Genomic DNA, 19,416 nt, shown 5'->3' with positions numbered 1-19,416 from the left:
AGCTAAACTATATTTGAAGTTTTCTGACATTTAAATCTTTTAAATTAAGAAAATGGACATAATAGTTTTTATCTTAAATATTTTCTTTCATTTGTTCCTAATCTATTCCTCTGTCCATTTTCAGTTTTCCAGGAATAATTGTTCCTTTAAATCAAAAGAAAAAGAAACTAATGTTATTCTTCAGTCCATCTCTATTGATTATCTCTTTTTTCACACATCCAGGTAAATGGACTCAGGGTGTCACTTCCCCACTCCCCATCTCCACTCATTTCTCTCTCTCTTGCTGGCCAATATGTAATCCTCACAACTCCGTTTGGCCTGGAGGTGAAGTGGGACGGCAACCATTACGCCAAGATCTCTGTTCCCAGGTACTGAAACTCTGGAAACAGCCTCATTGGAATATATACACAGTACATCACTGACCTGAAGTATTTGTCAGAAAACACTAAGACCCCCCATGATAGTTCAGGGTTATAGGACTTGGGGAAATCCTGTAAAGTGTTTCTAGGGAAACAAACCTATTTACATTAATCTCTCTCTCTATTTGTTCCTCTCTTACTCATTTTATCAGTTCCTACTATGACCAGATGTGTGGCCTGTGTGGAAACTATGATGGAAACCCCAGCAATGATTTCACTAAGCCAAATGGTTCCCAAGCTGACAGCTCAAATCAGTTTGGCGACAGCTGGCAAACTGATGAGGATGAGGATGCGACGTCAGTACCTCTTACTGCACATGCAGCACAATGTTTTGAGGATTAGGTTGACTTCTTATGTTCAATGATGATGTTGTGTTTTCAGGTGCAAGCCTGACCCTGGACCTCAACCGCCCTGTGATCCTGTACTGGAGGGTGTGGTGTCAAACCCAGAAAACTGTGGGAGAATAAATGACACAAATGGACCTTTTAGGTTAGGATTAACCAAACTATAAAATGTCCAAACACTGGTAATAAGCAATGTTAAAAGACTTGTAGTGCTTAACCATTGTACACTTTCTCTTACATTTGCTCCTCACAGGGACTGTATAAATGTGGTGGACCCGTTGCCTTTCTTCCAGAGCTGTGTGTTTGATATGTGCCGTTATCAAGGACTGCAGCAGGTCCTTTGTGACCAGCTTCAAGCTTACACTGATGCTTGCCTGAGTGCAGGTGCACCTGTCTATCAGTGGAGGGAGCCAGACTTCTGCCGTGAGTCATACTCTCTTATAGATTGTATCACATTGAATAAAGTGTATTATGTTTTAATTTAAACATAATAAAGCAGCATTTGACAAATTTGGCAACTTACATCTATGCAAGAATAACAATTTACATATGCAGTAACAAGCGTGCTTTCAGCTCTCCCTAATGCACAATTTAAATGATCAAAATAAGTTCAGGAGGTTATAAAATGACAGCTAGAGTTGATCACTTACGTTAACTTTAGCCTTATTGTTTTTATTATTTATGAGGCTTTTATGGCAGGAATGCCATCAGTGAGGAAGGAGGACATGGGACTGGGGAACTACATACTCCACACTGCATCCCCACTTCAGCCTTAATTTCACAGTCAATTACTGATGCTTTACGCTATTTTTCTACAGCTCTGGTATGTCCTCCAAACAGCCATTACTCTATATGTGTGAGCTCCTGTCCAGAGACATGTCTGGGTATCAATGGACCACCGGGCTGCAGTGAGAAGTGTGTAGAGGGCTGTGAGTGTGACCCTGGATTCATCCTCAGTGACAACAAATGTGTTCCTGTTAAAGACTGCGGCTGTGTGGACCCCTCAGGCTCCTACCACCCGGTGAGTTTAAAACCAGGGCCAACCAGTGGGGTTCTAGGGCCATGGACAAGATAATGAAAATGGGACCCACTGATGTAAAAATTGTCAAAATGTTGAGTTCAACATTCATGAAAGAACTGCAAAAATGACACATTCCTATCAATGTGGCGATGTTTAGGTGAATGAGAGCTGGTATCTGGAGGGCTGTATGCAGAAGTGTACATGTGAGGGTGGAGGAACTATTCAGTGTTACAACACCAGCTGTCTTCCTACAGAGACCTGCCAACTTGAAGATGGAGACTATATCTGCAAACCACTTGGTAATAAAGTTCATGTTAACTGTACATGTAAATGTACTATATGTAATAGTATGCTGTATTCTTAGGCAGTTAATTATTATTTTATTTTATTTTACAAACAATGCACTATACAATACAATATACTAATGCGAAACGGATGATGAGTATAAAATATATATTTTCTAAATCCCCCAGGATCTCAAGACTGTATTATCTCTGGTGACCCTCATTATAACACCTTTGATGGCAAATACTACAGCTTCATGGGCACTTGCACCTACACTCTGGCCCGCACCTGTAAAAACAACACTGGTAAGCAATGGCCAAAACCAAGTTAAAACTATCCACAATCAGCAGAGTTTAATAAGAATCCAAGTGTATAGCATTGAATTAACTTTACTATCCTCTCTCTCCTGGGTCTGCAGGCCCCTGGTTCTCCATTGAGGGTAAGAATGAAGAGAGAGGAATTTCTGGTGTTTCTTACCTGAGGAAACTGTACGTGACTGTTGATGGAGTCACTGTGACAATGATGAAAAACAGGAAAACTCTGGTCAGTATCCACAGCAGCTGCATTATTAAACCGTTACTGAAATAATTCAGTAATCTTCAAATAAAGAATTAAGATTTTAAGTCAACAGCTAAACTATATTTTAGTTTTTCCTGACATTTAAATCTCTGAGGTTAAGTAAATGAACATCATAGTTTTCATCTTACATTTTTTTTCTTTTCAGTTGTTCCTAATCTATTCCTCTGTCCATTTTCAGTTTTCCAGGAATAATTGTTCCTTTAAATCAAAAGAAAAAGAAACTAATGTTATTCTTCAGTCCATCTCTATTGATTATCTCTTTTTTCACACATCCAGGTAAATGGACTCAGGGTGTCACTTCCCCACTCCCCATCTCCACTCATTTCTCTCTCTCTTGCTGGCCAATATGTAATCCTCACAACTCCGTTTGGCCTGGAGGTGAAGTGGGACGGCAACCATTACGCCAAGATCTCTGTTCCCAGGTACTGAAACTCTGGAAACAGCCTCATTGGAATATATACACAGTACATCACTGACCTGAAGTATTTGTCAAAAAACACTAAGACCCCCCATGATAGTTCAGGGTTATAGGACTTGGGGAAATCCTGTAAAGTGTTTCTAGGGAAACAAACCTATTTACATTAATCTCTCTCTATTTGTTCCTCTCTTACTCATTTTATCAGTTCCTACTATGACCAGATGTGTGGCCTGTGTGGAGACTATGATGGAAACCCCAACAATGATTTCACTAAGCCAAATGGTTCCCAAGCTGACAGCTCAAATCAGTTTGGCGACAGCTGGCAAACTGATGAGGATGAGGATGCGACGTCAGTACCTCTTACTGCACATGCAGCACAATGTTTTGAGGATTAGGTTGACTTCTTATGTTCAATGATGATGTTGTGTTTTCAGGTGCAAACCTGACCCTGGACCTCAACCGCCCTGTGATCCTGTACTGGAGGGTGTGGTGTCAAACCCAGAAAACTGTGGGAGAATAAATGACACAAATGGACCTTTTAGGTTAGGATTAACCAAACTATAAAATGTCCAAACACTGGTAATAAGCAATGTTAAAAGACTTGTAGTGCTTAACCATTGTACACTTTCTCTTACATTTGCTCCTCACAGGGACTGTATAAATGTGGTGGACCCGTTACCTTTCTTCCAGAGCTGTGTGTTTGATATGTGCCGTTATCAAGGACTGCAGCAGGTCCTTTGTGACCAGCTTCAAGCTTACACTGATGCTTGCCTGAGTGCAGGTGCACCTGTCTATCAGTGGAGGGAGCCAGACTTCTGCCGTGAGTCATACTCTCTTATAGATTGTATCACATTGAATAAAGTGTATTATGTTTTAATTTAAACATAATAAAGCAGCATTTGACAAATTTGGCAACTTACATCTATGCAAGACTAACAATTTACATATGCAGTAACAAGCGTGCTTTCAGCTCTCCCTAATGCACAATTTAAATGATCAAAATGAGTTCAGGAGGTTATAAAAGGACAGCTAGAGTTGATCACTTACGTTAACTTTAGCCTTATTGTTTTTATTATTTATGAGGCTTTTATGGCAGGAATGCTATCAGTGAGGGAAGAGGACATGGGACTGAGGAACTACATACTCCACACTGCATCCCCACTTCAGCCTTAATTTCACAGTCAATTACTGATGCTTTACGCTATTTTTCTACAGCTCTGGTATGTCCTCCAAACAGCCATTACTCTATATGTGTGAGCTCCTGTCCAGAGACATGTCTGGGTATCAATGGACCACCGGGCTGCAGTGAGAAGTGTGTAGAGGGCTGTGAGTGCGACCCTGGATTCATCCTCAGTGACAACAAATGTGTTCCTGTTAAAGACTGCGGCTGTGTGGACCCCTCAGGCTCCTACCACCCGGTGAGTTTAAAACCAGGGCCGACCAGTGGGGTTCTAGGGCCATGGACAAAATAATGAAAATGGGACCCACTGATGTAAAAATTGTCAAAATGTTGAGTTCAACATTCATGAAAGCACTGCAAAAATGACACATTCCTATCAATGTGGCGATGTTTAGGTGAATGAGAGCTGGTATCTGGAGGGCTGTATGCAGAAGTGTACATGTGAGGGTGGAGGAACTATTCAGTGTTACAACACCAGCTGTCTTCCTACAGAGACCTGCCAACTTGAAGATGGAGACTATATCTGCAAACCAAATGGTAGCAATTATAGTGCTGGTTTATACATAATAAAGTTTTGAACACATGTACTGGTATATTTATTTACACGTATTATCACACCATGCATATACACACATGCAGTTATACACAAACCAGTTGAGACTCTGAAAAGATCTTGAATTTTATCTGTCTCTTTATATATAATTTTTTGTTCTGTCTCTACTGACCCGCATTGCCTCATTTGATGATAAAGTACATCACTTCATGAGTACCTGCACTATCAAGAGTGAACTACTGTTGATTGTTTTCTTGCTTGATTTTAGAAACTCCAACAACACCTAAGCCATCTACACCCCAACACACTACACCTAAACCAACAACACCAAGTCCATCAACTCCTAAACCAACAACACCTAAGCCAACTACTCCAAAACCAACTCCACCAGGTAATTTAAACTGTTCTATTTTTCTTATAAAGGTCTATCAAGAAATTCCAATGTTCGTATAGCTAAACAAGCCTTCATGTTTTCCAACAGTGAACTGCCCTCCAGACTCTGAATACATTGATTGTGGCCCAGCCTGTATTCCTACCTGTGCAGAACCCTCCACCAACTGCTCTGGTTCTTGCATCAGCGGCTGCTTCTGTAAACCAGGATTTGTTTTCCGTGGCCGGCGCTGTGTTCCTATTGAGCAGTGTGGGTGCCTGGATGAAGAAAACAATTACTTTGAGGTACAAAAGTTGTGAGGCTGCATTCTTATCCAGTTCTTGGACCTAAGCCTTTGCTCTAAACTTGCTCTGTATTTATACTCAGCCTGGTGAGATCATATTTGGAAATGGCTGTTCCAAATTGTGTCGCTGTGCTGGCAACTACACATTCGACTGTGTGGACAACACCTGTGACCCTGTGACAGAAGAATGTCGGGAGGTTGGTGGAGTGCACGGCTGCTACCCTAAGGGTAATGTACAAAACAACAACAAAAATCTTCCCTTAATTATTTATTTTATTTATTTTTTAATATATATATATATATATATATATATATATATATATATATGTATCTTTGACACCAAGATATTTTTCACTCACAGGAACCTCCACTTGTATTGCTTCTGGTGACCCCCATTACACCACGTTTGATAAGCGCCGCTACGACTTCATGGGAAACTGTTCTTACCTGATGTCCGAACCTTGTAACAGCACGGATGTGCCTTACTTCGCTGTATACACAGACAATGAGAATCGCTACAACAATCCTTATATCAGCTATGTAAAAGCAGTTCATGTCCATGCGCTGGGAGTGATAGTGTCCATTCTGAAAGGAGGAACTGTGCAGGTAAGAGAAAAGAACATTCATTTCAATATTACTGCTAATGTACATATACTGTATACATCTTATTTAGAGGCACATTCAAATGGCCAGTTATGTTTTCTGACTTTTCTCAGGTCAATGGAACCAATGTGAACATTCCTCTGAGTCCTGTCAGTGGTGTTGACATTTTTAAGTCTGGCAAGCACTACACAGTGTCTTTGAACTTTGGAGTAACTGTACGTTATGATGGGAACCACTTTATGGACATTAAAGTTATCAAGGAGTGAGTATGGTTCTTATAAAAGTATTTTAATAACAACTTTTATAGCTTGATTCACTTTTAAATGTGATAATTTTACAGCTATGAAGACAAACTTTGTGGACTGTGTGGGGACTACAACGGAGACCCTAAGGATGACTTCCAGACCCCGACTGGCGAACAGGTCCAAAGCCCCAATGACTTTGGCCACAGCTGGAACACAGACCCTAAGTAAGGCATTATGCAATGCTCAAACTGTCAGTTCTAAAAGACTCATCAGCAGTATGTTATCAATTAATTCATATTATAGTTGACTTAACATTGATTCTGCCCTTCAGGTGTAACAAGCCAGAGGTCGACCCAACCCCAGGATGTACAGATGCTGAGCAGGAGTTGTATGAAGGTCAGGCTTACTGTGGTATCATATTGGACACCAATGGCCCATTTGCTGCTTGCCATCCAAAAGTCAACCCCAATGTGAGTGAAATCAGATTATTTAAAATGCTTTAGTGTATAAAACCAAATAAAAGATACTTACAGATCTTAACCCTGTGTGTATAGGGTTTCTTCAAAGACTGTTTGTTTGATGTGTGTGAGCTGGATGGAGCTCATTCTGCATTGTGTGAAGCAATAGAGTCGTACGTCAACGAATGTCAGGACCGTGGCGTCACAATTGGACCCTGGAGAAACAGCACCTTCTGTCGTATGTCTAAAAAATACATATTCCTCAAACAAAAACTGCTGACATCAGTGGCTTGTACTATTTCTGATACTTTTAAGATAGTGCAAACCATAAACTTCAATCTAACACACATTCTTCCTCTCTAGCTCTGAAATGCCCACCCAACAGTCATTTTGAATCATGCGCACCAATTTGTCAACCGTCGTGTAGCCCATATCCACCAAATCAGTGCACTGGGCCTTGTTCTGAAGGATGTGTTTGTGACCCTGGATACATCCTCAGTGCTGGCCAGTGTGTGAAAGAAGACACATGTGGCTGCAGGTATAATGGCCAATATTATCAGGTGAGGAAACTGAACCTTGTGTCATTAAAAACAGCGAGGGTTTGTTAAAGTATTTTTAATCAAACAAACATATTTATTCTCTGCATGATTTTAGCCAGGTGAAGAGTACTACACCAAGGACTGTGAGCTACTGTGTAAGTGTGACCCCCCATTCGTTACCTGTAATGCTGCTGACTGTCCACCAATGGAACAATGTGGAGTACAGGATGGTGTAATTGGGTGTTACCCAGAAGGTGAGTGCCATAGTTAGGTAAACTTTTCATCGATCCATCCAATTTCAGTCCGGCTAAAGCCTGCACGTGTGAACATATTTTATATAATAGCATACCATTGTAATAATGTAGTATTACATAAAAACAGGTTATGACATCCAAAAACTTTTCATTGTTTACATACTGAGTCTGACAATATCCTATTGCACTTTACACAAACTTTAGCGCTTAAAAATAGTTTTTGTATTTTAAAAATACTTAATCGTTCTCTTTTCGCAATCCCTCAGGATCTCAAGACTGTATTATCTCTGGTGACCCTCATTATAACACCTTTGATGGCAAATACTACAGCTTCATGGGCACTTGCACCTACACTCTGGCCCGCACCTGTAAAAACAACACTGGTAAGCAATGGCCAAAACCAAGTTAAAACTATCCACAATCAGCAGAGTTTAAATAAGAATCCAAGTGTATAGCATCGAATTAACTTTACTATCCTCTCTCTCCTGGGTCTGCAGGCCCCTGGTTCTCCATTGAGGGTAAGAATGAAGAGAGAGGAATTTCTGGTGTTTCTTACCTGAGGAAACTGTACGTGACTGTTGATGGAGTCACTGTGACAATGATGAAAAACAGGAAAACTCTGGTCAGTATCCACAGCAGCTGCATTATTAAATCGCCATTGAAATTATTGTGTAATCTTCAAATAAAGAATTAAGATTTTAAGTCAACAGCTAAACTATATTTGAAGTTTTCTGACATTTAAATCTTTTAAATTAAGAAAATGGACATAATAGTTTTTATCTTAAATATTTTCTTTCATTTGTTCCTAATCTATTCCTCTGTCCATTTTCAGTTTTCCAGGAATAATTGTTCCTTTAAATCAAAAGAAAAAGAAACTAATGTTATTCTTCAGTCCATCTCTATTGATTATCTCTTTTTTCACACATCCAGGTAAATGGACTCAGGGTGTCACTTCCCCACTCCCCATCTCCACTCATTTCTCTCTCTCTTGCTGGCCAATATGTAATCCTCACAACTCCGTTTGGCCTGGAGGTGAAGTGGGACGGCAACCATTACGCCAAGATCTCTGTTCCCAGGTACTGAAACTCTGGAAACAGCCTCATTGGAATATATACACAGTACATCACTGACCTGAAGTATTTGTCAGAAAACACTAAGACCCCCCATGATAGTTCAGGGTTATAGGACTTGGGGAAATCCTGTAAAAGAGAAAAAGAAAAAGTGTTTCTAGGGAAACAAACATATTTACATTAATCTCTCTCTCTATTTGTTCCTCTCTTACTCATTTTATCAGTTCCTACTATGACCAGATGTGTGGCCTGTGTGGAAACTATGATGGAAACCCCAGCAATGATTTCACTAAGCCAAATGGTTCCCAAGCTGACAGCTCAAATCAGTTTGGCGACAGCTGGCAAACTGATGAGGATGAGGATGCGACGTCAGTACCTCTTACATTTCTTCATTTTATCTACTGCACATGCAGCACAATGTTTTGAAGATTAGGTTGACTTCTTATGTTCAATGATGATGTTGTGTTTTCAGGTGCAAGCCTGACCCTGGACCTCAACCGCCCTGTGATCCTGTACTGGAGGGTGTGGTGTCAAACCCAGAAAACTGTGGGAGAATAAATGACACAAATGGACCTTTTAGGTTAGGATTAACCAAACTATAAAATGTCCAAACACTGGTAATAAACAATGTTAAAAGACTTGTAGTGCTTAACCATTGTACACTTTCTCTTACATTTGCTCCTCACAGGGACTGTATAAATGTGGTGGACCCGTTACCTTTCTTCCAGAGCTGTGTGTTTGATATGTGCCGTTATCAAGGACTGCAGCAGGTCCTTTGTGACCAGCTTCAAGCTTACACTGATGCTTGCCTGAGTGCAGGTGCACCTGTCTATCAGTGGAGGGAGCCAGACTTCTGCCGTGAGTCATACTCTCTTATAGATTGTATCACATTGAATAAAGTGTATTATGTTTTAATTTAAACATAATAAAGCAGCATTTGACAAATTTGGCAACTTACATCTATGCAAGACTAACAATTTACATATGCAGTAACAAGCGTGCTTTCAGCTCTCCCTAATGCACAATTTAAATGATCAAAATAAGTTCAGGAGGTTATAAAATGACAGCTAGAGTTGATCACTTACGTTAACTTTAGCCTTATTGTTTTTATTATTTATGAGGCAAATTTGTGGCAGGAATGCCATCAGTAAGGAAGGAGGAAATGGGACTGGGGAACTACATACTCCACACTGCATCCCCACTTCAGCCTTAATTTCACAGTCAATTACTGATGCTTTACCCTATTTTTCTACAGCTCTGGTATGTCCTCCAAACAGCCATTACTCTATATGTGTGAGCTCCTGTCCAGAGACATGTCTGGGTATCAATGGACCACCGGGCTGCAGTGAGAAGTGTGTAGAGGGCTGTGAGTGCGACCCTGGATTCATCCTCAGTGACAACAAATGTGTTCCTGTTAAAGACTGCGGCTGTGTGGACCCCTCAGGCTCCTACCACCCGGTGAGTTTAAAACCAGGGCCGACCAGTGGGGTTCTAGGGCCATGGACAAAATAATGAAAATGGGACCCACTGATGTAAAAATTGTCAAAATGTTGAGTTCAACATTCATGAAAGAACTGCAAAAATGACACATTCCTATCAATGTGGCGATGTTTAGGTGAATGAGAGCTGGTATCTGGAGGGCTGTATGCAGAAGTGTACATGTGAGGGTGGAGGAACTATTCAGTGTTACAACACCAGCTGTCTTCCTACTGAGACCTGCCAACTTGAAGATGGAGACTATGTCTGCAAACCAAATGGTAGCAATTATAGTGCTGGTTTATACATAATAAAGTTTTGAACACATGTACTGGTATATTTATTTACACGTATTATCACACTATGCATATACACACATGCAGTTATACACAAACCAGTTGAGACTCTGAAAAGATCTTGAATTTTATCTGTCTCTTTATATATGATTTTTTGTTCTGTCTCTACTGACCCGCATTGCCTCATTTGATGATAAAGTACATCACTTCGTGAGTACCTGCACTATCAAGAGTGAACTACTGTTGATTTTTTTCTTGCTTGATTTTAGAAACTCCAACAACACCTAAGCCATCTACACCCCAACACACTACACCTAAACCAACAACACCAAGTCCATCAACTCCTAAACCAACAACACCTAAGCCAACTACTCCAAAACCAACTCCACCAGGTAAGTTAAACTGTTCTATGTTCCTCTATCAAGAAATTCCAATGTTTGTATAGCTAAACAAGCCTTCATGTTTTCCAACAGTGAACTGCCCTCCAGACTCTGAATACATTGATTGTGGCCCAGCCTGTATTCCTACCTGTGCAGAACCCTCCACCAACTGCTCTGGTTCTTGCATCAGCGGCTGCTTCTGTAAACCAGGATTTGTTTTCCGTGGCCGGCGCTGTGTTCCTATTGAGCAGTGTGGGTGCCTGGATGAAGAAAACAATTACTTTGAGGTACAAATGTTGTGAGGCTGCATTCTTATCCAGTTCTTGGACCTAAGCCTTTGCTCTAAACTTGCTCTGTATTTATACTCAGCCTGGTGAGATCATATTTGGAAATGGCTGTTCCAAATTGTGTCGCTGTGCTGGCAACTACACATTCGACTGTGTGGACAACACCTGTGACCCTGTGACAGAAGAATGTCGGGAGGTTGGTGGAGTGCACGGCTGCTACCCTAAGGGTAATGTACAAAACAACAACAAAAATCTTCCCTTAATTATTTATTTTATTTATTTTTTTATATATATATATATATATATATATATATATATATATATATATATATATATATATATATATATATATATATATATATATATATATATATATATATATATATATATATGTATCTTTGACACCAAGATATTTTTCACTCACAGGAACCTCCACTTGTATTGCTTCTGGTGACCCCCATTACACCACGTTTGATAAGCGCCGCTACGACTTCATGGGAAACTGTTCTTACCTGATGTCCGAACCTTGTAACAGCACGGATGTGCCTTACTTCGCTGTATACACAGACAATGAGAATCGCTACAACAATCCTTATATCAGCTATGTAAAAGCAGTTCATGTCCATGCGCTGGGAGTGATAGTGTCCATTCTGAAAGGAGGAACTGTGCAGGTAAGAGAAAAGAACATTCATTTCAATATTACTGCTAATGTACATATACTGTATACATCTTATTTAGAGGCACATTCAAATGGCCAGTTATGTTTTCTGACTTTTCTCAGGTCAATGGAACCAATGTGAACATTCCTCTGAGTCCTGTCAGTGGTGTTGACATTTTTAAGTCTGGCAAGCACTACACAGTGTCTTTGAACTTTGGAGTAACTGTACGTTATGATGGGAACCACTTTATGGACATTAAAGTTATCAAGGAGTGAGTATGGTTCTTATGAAAGTGTTTTTAATAACAACTTTTATAGCTTGATTCACTTTTAAATGTGATACTTTTAAAGCTATGAAGACAAACTTTGTGGACTGTGTGGGGACTACAACGGAGACCCTAAGGATGACTTCCAGACCCCAACTGGTGAACAGGTCCAAAGCCCCAATGACTTTGGCCACAGCTGGAACACAGACCCTAAGTAAGGCATTATGCAATGCTCAAACTGTCAGTTCTAAAAGACTCATCAGCAGTATGTTATCAATTAATTCATATTATAGTTGACTTAACATTGATTCTGCCCTTCAGGTGTAACAAGCCAGAGGTCGACCCAACCCCAGGATGTACAGATGCTGAGCAGGAGTTGTATGAAGGTCAGGCTTACTGTGGTATCATATTGGACACCAATGGCCCATTTGCTGCTTGCCATCCAAAAGTCAACCCCAATGTGAGTGAAATCAGATGATTTAAAATGCTTTAGTGTATAAAACCAAATAAAAGATACTTACAGATCTTAACCCTGTGTGTATAGGGTTTCTTCAAAGACTGTTTGTTTGATGTGTGTGAGCTGGATGGAGCTCATTCTGCATTGTGTGAAGCAATAGAGTCGTACGTCAACGAATGTCAGGACCGTGGCGTAACAATTGGACCCTGGAGAAACAGCACCTTCTGTCGTATGTCTAAAAAATACATATTCCTCAAACAAAAACTGCTGACATCAGTGGCTTGTACTATTTCTGATACTTTTAAGATAGTGCAAACCATAAACTTCAATCTAACACACATTCTTCCTCTCTAGCTCTGAAATGCCCACCCAACAGTCATTTTGAATCATGCGCACCAATTTGTCAACCGTCGTGTAGCCCATATCCACCAAATCAGTGCACTGGGCCTTGTTCTGAAGGATGTGTTTGTGACCCTGGATACATCCTCAGTGCTGGCCAGTGTGTGAAAGAAGACACATGTGGCTGCAGGTATAATGGCCAATATTATCAGGTGAGGAAACTGAACCTTGTGTCATTAAAAACAGCGAGGGTTTGTTAAAGTATTTTTAATCAAACAAACATATTTATTCTCTGCATGATTTTAGCCAGGTGAAGAGTACTACACCAAGGACTGTGAGCTACTGTGTAAGTGTGACCCCCCATTCGTTACCTGTAATGCTGCTGACTGTCCACCAATGGAACAATGTGGAGTACAGGATGGTGTAATTGGGTGTTACCCAGAAGGTGAGTGCCATAGTTAGGTAAACTTTTCATCGATCCATCCAATTTCAGTCCGGCTAAAGCCTGCACGTGTGAACATATTTTATATAATAGCATACCATTGTAATAATGTAGTATTACATAAAAACAGATTATGACATCCAAAAACTTTTCATTGTTTACATACTGAGTCTGACAATATTCTATTGCACTTTACACAAACTTTAGCGCTTAAAAATAGTTTTTGTATTTAAAAATACTTAATCATTCTCTTTTCGCAATCCCTCAGGATCTCAAGACTGTATTATCTCTGGTGACCCTCATTATAACACCTTTGATGGCAAATACTACAGCTTCATGGGCACTTGCACCTACACTCTGGCCCGCACCTGTAAAAACAACACTGGTAAGCAATGGCCAAAACCAAGTCAAAACTATCCACAATCAGCAGAGTTTAAATAAGAATCCAAGTGTATAGCATTGAATTAACTTTACTATCCTCTCTCTCCTGGGTCTGCAGGCCCCTGGTTCTCCATTGAGGGTAAGAATGAAGAGAGAGGAATTTCTGGTGTTTCTTACCTGAGGAAACTGTACGTGACTGTTGATGGAGTCACTGTGACAATGATGAAAAACAGGAAAACTCTGGTCAGTATCCACAGCAGCTGCATTATTAAACCGTTACTGAAATAATTCAGTAATCTTCAAATAAAGAATTAAGATTTTAAGTCAACAGCTAAACTATATTTTAGTTTTTCCTGACATTTAAATCTCTGAGGTTAAGTAAATGAACATCATAGTTTTCATCTTAATTTTTTTTTTCCGGTTATTCCTAATCTATTCCTCTGTTCATTTTCATTACTTCAAGAATAATCTTTCCTTTAAATCAAAAGAAAAATACACTTGCAGTTCTTCTAGTCAGAGCAATCATTATTCTTCAGTCCATCTCTATTGATTATCTCTTTTTTTCACACATCCAGGTAAATGGACTCAGGGTGTCACTTCCCCACTCCCCATCTCCACTCATTTCTCTCTCTCTTGCTGGCCAATATGTAATCCTCACAACTCCGTTTGGCCTGGAGGTGAAGTGGGACGGCAACCATTACGCCAAGATCTCTGTTCCCAGGTACTGAAACTCTGGAAACAGCCTCATTGGAATATATACACAGTACATCACTGACCTGAAGTATTTGTCAGAAAACACTAAGACCCCCCATGATAGTTCAGAGTTATAGGACTTGGGGAAATCCTGTTAAAGAAAAAAAGAAAAAGTGTTTCTAGGGAAACAAACATATTTACATTAATCTCTCTCTCTTTGTTCCTCTCTTACTCATTTTATCAGTTCCTACTATGACCAGATGTGTGGCCTGTGTGGAGACTATGATGGAAACCCCAACAATGATTTCACTAAGCCAAATGGTTCCCAAACCGACAGCTCAAATCAGTTTGGCGACAGCTGGCAAACTGATGAGGATGAGGATGCGACGTCAGTACCTCTTACTTTTCTTCATTTGACCTGTTTTAAGGATTAGGTTGACTTCTTATGTTCAATGATGATGTTGTGTTTTCAGGTGCAAACCTGACCCTGGACCTCAACCGCCCTGTGATCCTGTACTGGAGGGTGTGGTGTCAAACCCAGAAAACTGTGGGAGAATAAATGACAAAAAGGGACCTTTTAGGTTAGGATTAACCAAACTATAAAATGTCCAAACACTGGTAATAAACAATGTTAAAAGACTTGTAGTGCTTAACCATTGTACACTTTCTCTTACATTTGCTCCTCACAGGGACTGTATAAATGTGGTGGACCCGTTGCCTTTCTTCCAGAGCTGTGTGTTTGATATGTGCCGTTATCAAGGACTGCAGCAGGTCCTTTGTGACCAGCTTCAAGCTTACACTGATGCTTGCCTGAGTGCAGGTGCACCTGTCTATCAGTGGAGGGAGCCAGACTTCTGCCGTGAGTCATACTCTCTTATAGATTGTATCACATTGAATAAAGTGTATTATGTTTTAATTTAAACATAATAAAGCAGCATTTGACAAATTTGGCAACTTACATCTATGCAAGAATAACAATTTATATATGCAGTAACAAGCGTGCTTTCAGCTCTCCCTAATGCACAATTTAAATGATCAAAATGAGTTCAGGAGGTTATAAAATGACAGCTAGAGTTGATCACTTACGTTAACTTTAGCCTTATTGTTTTTATTATTTATGAGACTTTTATGGCACGAATGCCATCAGTAAGGAAGGAGGAAATGGGACTGGGGAACTACATACTCCACACTGCATCCCCACTTCAGCCTTAATTTCACAGTCAATTACTGATGCTTTACCCTATTTTTCTACAGCTCTGGTATGTCCTCCAAACAGCCATTACTCTATATGTGTGAGCTCCTGTCCAGAGACATGTCTGGGTATCAATGGACCACCGGGCTGCAGTGAGAAGTGTGTAGAGGGCTGTGAGTGCGACCCTGGATTCATCCTCAGTGACAACAAATGTGTTCCTGTTAAAGACTGCGGCTGTGTGGACCCCTCAGGCTCCTACCACCCGGTGAGTTTAAAACCAGGGCCGACCAGTGGGGTTCTAGGGCCATGGACAAGATAATGAAAATGGGACCCACTGATGTAAAAATTGTCAAAATGTTGAGTTCAACATTCGTGAATGCACTACAAAAATGACACATTCCTATCAATGTGGCGATGTTTAGGTGAATGAGAGCTGGTATCTGGAGGGCTGTATGCAGAAGTGTACATGTGAGGGTGGAGGAACTATTCAGTGTTACAACACCAGCTGTCTTCCTACTGAGACCTGCCAACTTGAAGATGGAGACTATGTCTGCAAACCAAATGGTAGCAATTATAGTGCTGGTTTATACATAATAAAGTTTTGAACACATGTACTGGTATATTTATTTACACGTATTATCACACCATGCATATACACACATGCAGTTATACACAAACCAGTTGAGACTCTGAAAAGATCTTGAATTTTATCTGTCTCTTTATATATGATTTTTTGTTCTGTCTCTACTGACCCGCATTGCCTCATTTGATGATAAAGTACATCACTTCGTGAGTACCTGCACTATCAAGAGTGAACTACTGTTGATTTTTTTCTTGCTTGATTTTAGAAACTCCAACAACACCTAAGCCATCTACACCCCAACACACTACACCTAAACCAACAACACCAAGTCCATCAACTCCTAAACCAACAACACCTAAGCCAACTACTCCAAAACCAACTCCACCAGGTAAGTTAAACTGTTCTATGTTCCTCTATCAAGAAATTCCAATGTTCGTATAGCTAAACAAGCCTTCATGTTTTCCAACAGTGAACTGCCCTCCAGACTCTGAATACATTGATTGTGGCCCAGCCTGTATTCCTACCTGTGCAGAACCCTCCACCAACTGCTCTGGTTCTTGCATCAGCGGCTGCTTCTGTAAACCAGGATTTGTTTTCCGTGGCCGGCGCTGTGTTCCTATTGAGCAGTGTGGGTGCCTGGATGAAGAAAACAATTACTTTGAGGTACAAATGTTGTGAGGCTGCATTCTTATCCAGTTCTTGGACCTAAGCCTTTGCTCTAAACTTGCTCTGTATTTATACTCAGCCTGGTGAGATCATATTTGGAAATGGCTGTTCCAAGTTGTGTCGCTGTGCTGGCAACTACACATTCGACTGTGTGGACAACACCTGTGACCCTGTGACAGAAGAATGTCGGGAGGTTGGTGGAGTGCACGGCTGCTACCCTAAGGGTAATGTACAAAACAACAACAAAAATCTTCCCTTAATTATTTATTTTATTATATATATATATATATATATATATATATATATATATATATATATATATATATATATATATATATATATATATATATATATATATATATATCTTTGACACCAAGATATTTTTCACTCACAGGAACCTCCACTTGTATTGCTTCTGGTGACCCCCATTACACCACGTTTGATAAGCGCCGCTACGACTTCATGGGAAACTGTTCTTACCTGATGTCCGAACCTTGTAACAGCACGGATGTGCCTTACTTCGCTGTATACACAGACAATGAGAATCGCTACAACAATCCTTATATCAGCTATGTAAAAGCAGTTCATGTCCATGCGCTGGGAGTGATAGTGTCCATTCTGAAAGGAGGAACTGTGCAGGTAAGAGAAAAGAACATTCATTTCAATATTACTGCTTATGTACATATACTGTATACATCTTATTTAGAGGCACATTCAAATGGCCAGTTATGTTTTCTGACTTTTCTCAGGTCAATGGAACCAATGTGAACATTCCTCTGAGTCCTGTCAGTGGTGTTGACATTTTTAAGTCTGGCAAGCACTACACAGTGTCTTTGAACTTTGGAGTAACTGTACGTTATGATGGGAACCACTTTATGGATATTAAAGTTATCAAGGAGTGAGTATGGTTCTTATAAAAGTATTTTAATAACAACTTTCATAGCTTGATTCACTTTTAAATGTGATAATTTTACAGCTATGAAGACAAACTTTGTGGACTGTGTGGGGACTACAACGGAGACCCTAAGGATGACTTCCAGACCCCGACTGGCGAACAGGTCCAAAGCCCCAATGACTTTGGCCACAGCTGGAACACAGACCCTAAGTAAGGCATTATGCAATGCTCAAACTGTCAGTTCTAAAAGACTCATCAGCAGTATGTTATCAATTAATTCATATTATAGTTGACTTAACATTGATTCTGCCCTTCAGGTGTAACAAGCCAGAGGTCGACCCAACCCCAGGATGTACAGATGCTGAGCAGGAGTTGTATGAAGGTCAGGCTTACTGTGGTATCATATTGGACACCAATGGCCCATTTGCTGCTTGCCATCCAAAAGTCAACCCCAATGTGAGTGAAATCAGATTATTTAAAATGCTTTAGTGTATAAAACCAAATAAAAGATACTTACAGATCTTAACCCTGTGTGTATAGGGTTTCTTCAAAGACTGTTTGTTTGATGTGTGTGAGCTGGATGGAGCTCATTCTGCATTGTGTGAAGCAATAGAGTCGTACGTCAACGAATGTCAGGACCGTGGCGTCACAATTGGACCCTGGAGAAACAGCACCTTCTGTCGTATGTCTAAAAAATAAATATTCCTCAAACAAAAACTGCTGACATCAGTGGCTTGTACTATTTCTCATACTTTTAAGATAGTGCAAACCATAAACTTCAATCTAACACACATTCTTCCTCTCTAGCTCTGAAATGCCCACCCAACAGTCATTTTGAATCATGCGCACCAATTTGTCAACCGTCGTGTAGCCCATATCCACCAAATCAGTGCACTGGGCCTTGTTCTGAAGGATGTGTTTGTGACCCTGGATACATCCTCAGTGCTGGCCAGTGTGTGAAAGAAGACACATGTGGCTGCAGGTATAATGGCCAATATTATCAGGTGAGGAAACTAAACCTTGTGTCATTTAGAACAGCGATGGTTTGTTAAAGTATTTTTAATCAAACAAACATATTTATTCTCTGCATGATTTTAGCCAGGTGAAGAGTACTACACCAAGGACTGTGAGCTACTGTGTAAGTGTGACCCCCCATTCGTTACCTGTAATGCTGCTGACTGTCCACCAATGGAACAATGTGGAGTACAGGATGGTGTAATTGGGTGTTACCCAGAAGGTGAGAACTTTGGTTAACTCAATAAGTGTGTTTTTATTCACATTTAAATTTCATTCAGACTAAAGCATATGTCTTTTTAAACATGTAAACAATTTAGCCTGATTTTAAATTAATTATGCAGTCAAATCATATGGGCATGCTTTGAAAAATGTGACATTTAATGTATATTTAATTCTTCAAATACTTGATTACGTATTGTGTCATATATACCTACACAGAGAGCAGGTAAATGTAGCTTCACTATGCATGTTAACTGTACATGTAAATGTACTATATGTAATAGTATACTGTGTTCTTAGGCAGTTAATTATTATTTTATTTTATTTTACAAACAATGCACTATACAATACAATATACTAATGCAAAACGGTTGATGAGTATAAAATGTATATTTTCTAAATCCCCCAGGATCTCAAGACTGTATTATCTCTGGTGACCCTCATTATAACACCTTTGATGGCAAATACTACAGCTTCATGGGCACTTGCACCTACACTCTGGCCCGCACCTGTAAAAACAACACTGG

At 40.0% G+C, this 19,416-nt stretch overlaps 1 protein-coding gene across 2 annotated transcripts in view; it reads left to right on the top strand.

The window, feature by feature from the left end:
- The window catches only part of zanl (zonadhesin, like), a 41,386-nt gene that overhangs the window by 6,985 nt on the left and 14,985 nt on the right, over positions 1–19,416 (top strand). For both annotated transcript variants that reach the window (XM_067442958.1, XM_067442957.1), the window contains 61 exons: positions 223–368; positions 572–715; positions 801–908; positions 1,017–1,186; positions 1,582–1,784; positions 1,942–2,083; positions 2,258–2,374; positions 2,488–2,612; positions 2,925–3,070; positions 3,272–3,415; positions 3,501–3,608; positions 3,717–3,886; positions 4,282–4,484; positions 4,642–4,783; positions 5,068–5,190; positions 5,281–5,474; positions 5,557–5,701; positions 5,835–6,079; positions 6,190–6,338; positions 6,417–6,545; positions 6,653–6,791; positions 6,876–7,017; positions 7,143–7,339; positions 7,434–7,572; positions 7,839–7,955; positions 8,070–8,194; positions 8,503–8,648; positions 8,867–9,010; positions 9,115–9,222; positions 9,331–9,500; positions 9,898–10,100; positions 10,258–10,399; positions 10,684–10,806; positions 10,888–11,081; positions 11,164–11,308; positions 11,508–11,752; positions 11,863–12,011; positions 12,091–12,219; positions 12,327–12,465; positions 12,550–12,691; positions 12,817–13,013; positions 13,108–13,246; positions 13,512–13,628; positions 13,743–13,867; positions 14,200–14,345; positions 14,562–14,705; positions 14,791–14,898; positions 15,007–15,176; positions 15,572–15,774; positions 15,932–16,073; positions 16,358–16,480; positions 16,562–16,755; positions 16,838–16,982; positions 17,153–17,397; positions 17,508–17,656; positions 17,735–17,863; positions 17,971–18,109; positions 18,194–18,335; positions 18,461–18,657; positions 18,752–18,890; positions 19,299–19,415. In XM_067442958.1, the coding sequence (XP_067299059.1) occupies positions 223–368; positions 572–715; positions 801–908; positions 1,017–1,186; positions 1,582–1,784; positions 1,942–2,083; positions 2,258–2,374; positions 2,488–2,612; positions 2,925–3,070; positions 3,272–3,415; positions 3,501–3,608; positions 3,717–3,886; positions 4,282–4,484; positions 4,642–4,783; positions 5,068–5,190; positions 5,281–5,474; positions 5,557–5,701; positions 5,835–6,079; positions 6,190–6,338; positions 6,417–6,545; positions 6,653–6,791; positions 6,876–7,017; positions 7,143–7,339; positions 7,434–7,572; positions 7,839–7,955; positions 8,070–8,194; positions 8,503–8,648; positions 8,867–9,010; positions 9,115–9,222; positions 9,331–9,500; positions 9,898–10,100; positions 10,258–10,399; positions 10,684–10,806; positions 10,888–11,081; positions 11,164–11,308; positions 11,508–11,752; positions 11,863–12,011; positions 12,091–12,219; positions 12,327–12,465; positions 12,550–12,691; positions 12,817–13,013; positions 13,108–13,246; positions 13,512–13,628; positions 13,743–13,867; positions 14,200–14,345; positions 14,562–14,705; positions 14,791–14,898; positions 15,007–15,176; positions 15,572–15,774; positions 15,932–16,073; positions 16,358–16,480; positions 16,562–16,755; positions 16,838–16,982; positions 17,153–17,397; positions 17,508–17,656; positions 17,735–17,863; positions 17,971–18,109; positions 18,194–18,335; positions 18,461–18,657; positions 18,752–18,890; positions 19,299–19,415 (9,301 nt within the window). The remainder of the gene's footprint in view (positions 1–222; positions 369–571; positions 716–800; positions 909–1,016; positions 1,187–1,581; positions 1,785–1,941; positions 2,084–2,257; positions 2,375–2,487; positions 2,613–2,924; positions 3,071–3,271; positions 3,416–3,500; positions 3,609–3,716; positions 3,887–4,281; positions 4,485–4,641; positions 4,784–5,067; positions 5,191–5,280; positions 5,475–5,556; positions 5,702–5,834; positions 6,080–6,189; positions 6,339–6,416; positions 6,546–6,652; positions 6,792–6,875; positions 7,018–7,142; positions 7,340–7,433; positions 7,573–7,838; positions 7,956–8,069; positions 8,195–8,502; positions 8,649–8,866; positions 9,011–9,114; positions 9,223–9,330; positions 9,501–9,897; positions 10,101–10,257; positions 10,400–10,683; positions 10,807–10,887; positions 11,082–11,163; positions 11,309–11,507; positions 11,753–11,862; positions 12,012–12,090; positions 12,220–12,326; positions 12,466–12,549; positions 12,692–12,816; positions 13,014–13,107; positions 13,247–13,511; positions 13,629–13,742; positions 13,868–14,199; positions 14,346–14,561; positions 14,706–14,790; positions 14,899–15,006; positions 15,177–15,571; positions 15,775–15,931; positions 16,074–16,357; positions 16,481–16,561; positions 16,756–16,837; positions 16,983–17,152; positions 17,398–17,507; positions 17,657–17,734; positions 17,864–17,970; positions 18,110–18,193; positions 18,336–18,460; positions 18,658–18,751; positions 18,891–19,298; position 19,416) is intronic.

Source organism: Pseudorasbora parva, chromosome 1, assembly GCF_024679245.1.
Source record: "Pseudorasbora parva isolate DD20220531a chromosome 1, ASM2467924v1, whole genome shotgun sequence".
NCBI lineage: Eukaryota > Metazoa > Chordata > Actinopteri > Cypriniformes > Gobionidae > Pseudorasbora > Pseudorasbora parva.
The sequence above is the reverse complement of the archived record's forward strand: the minus strand, read 5'-3'. Positions and strand labels throughout refer to the sequence as shown.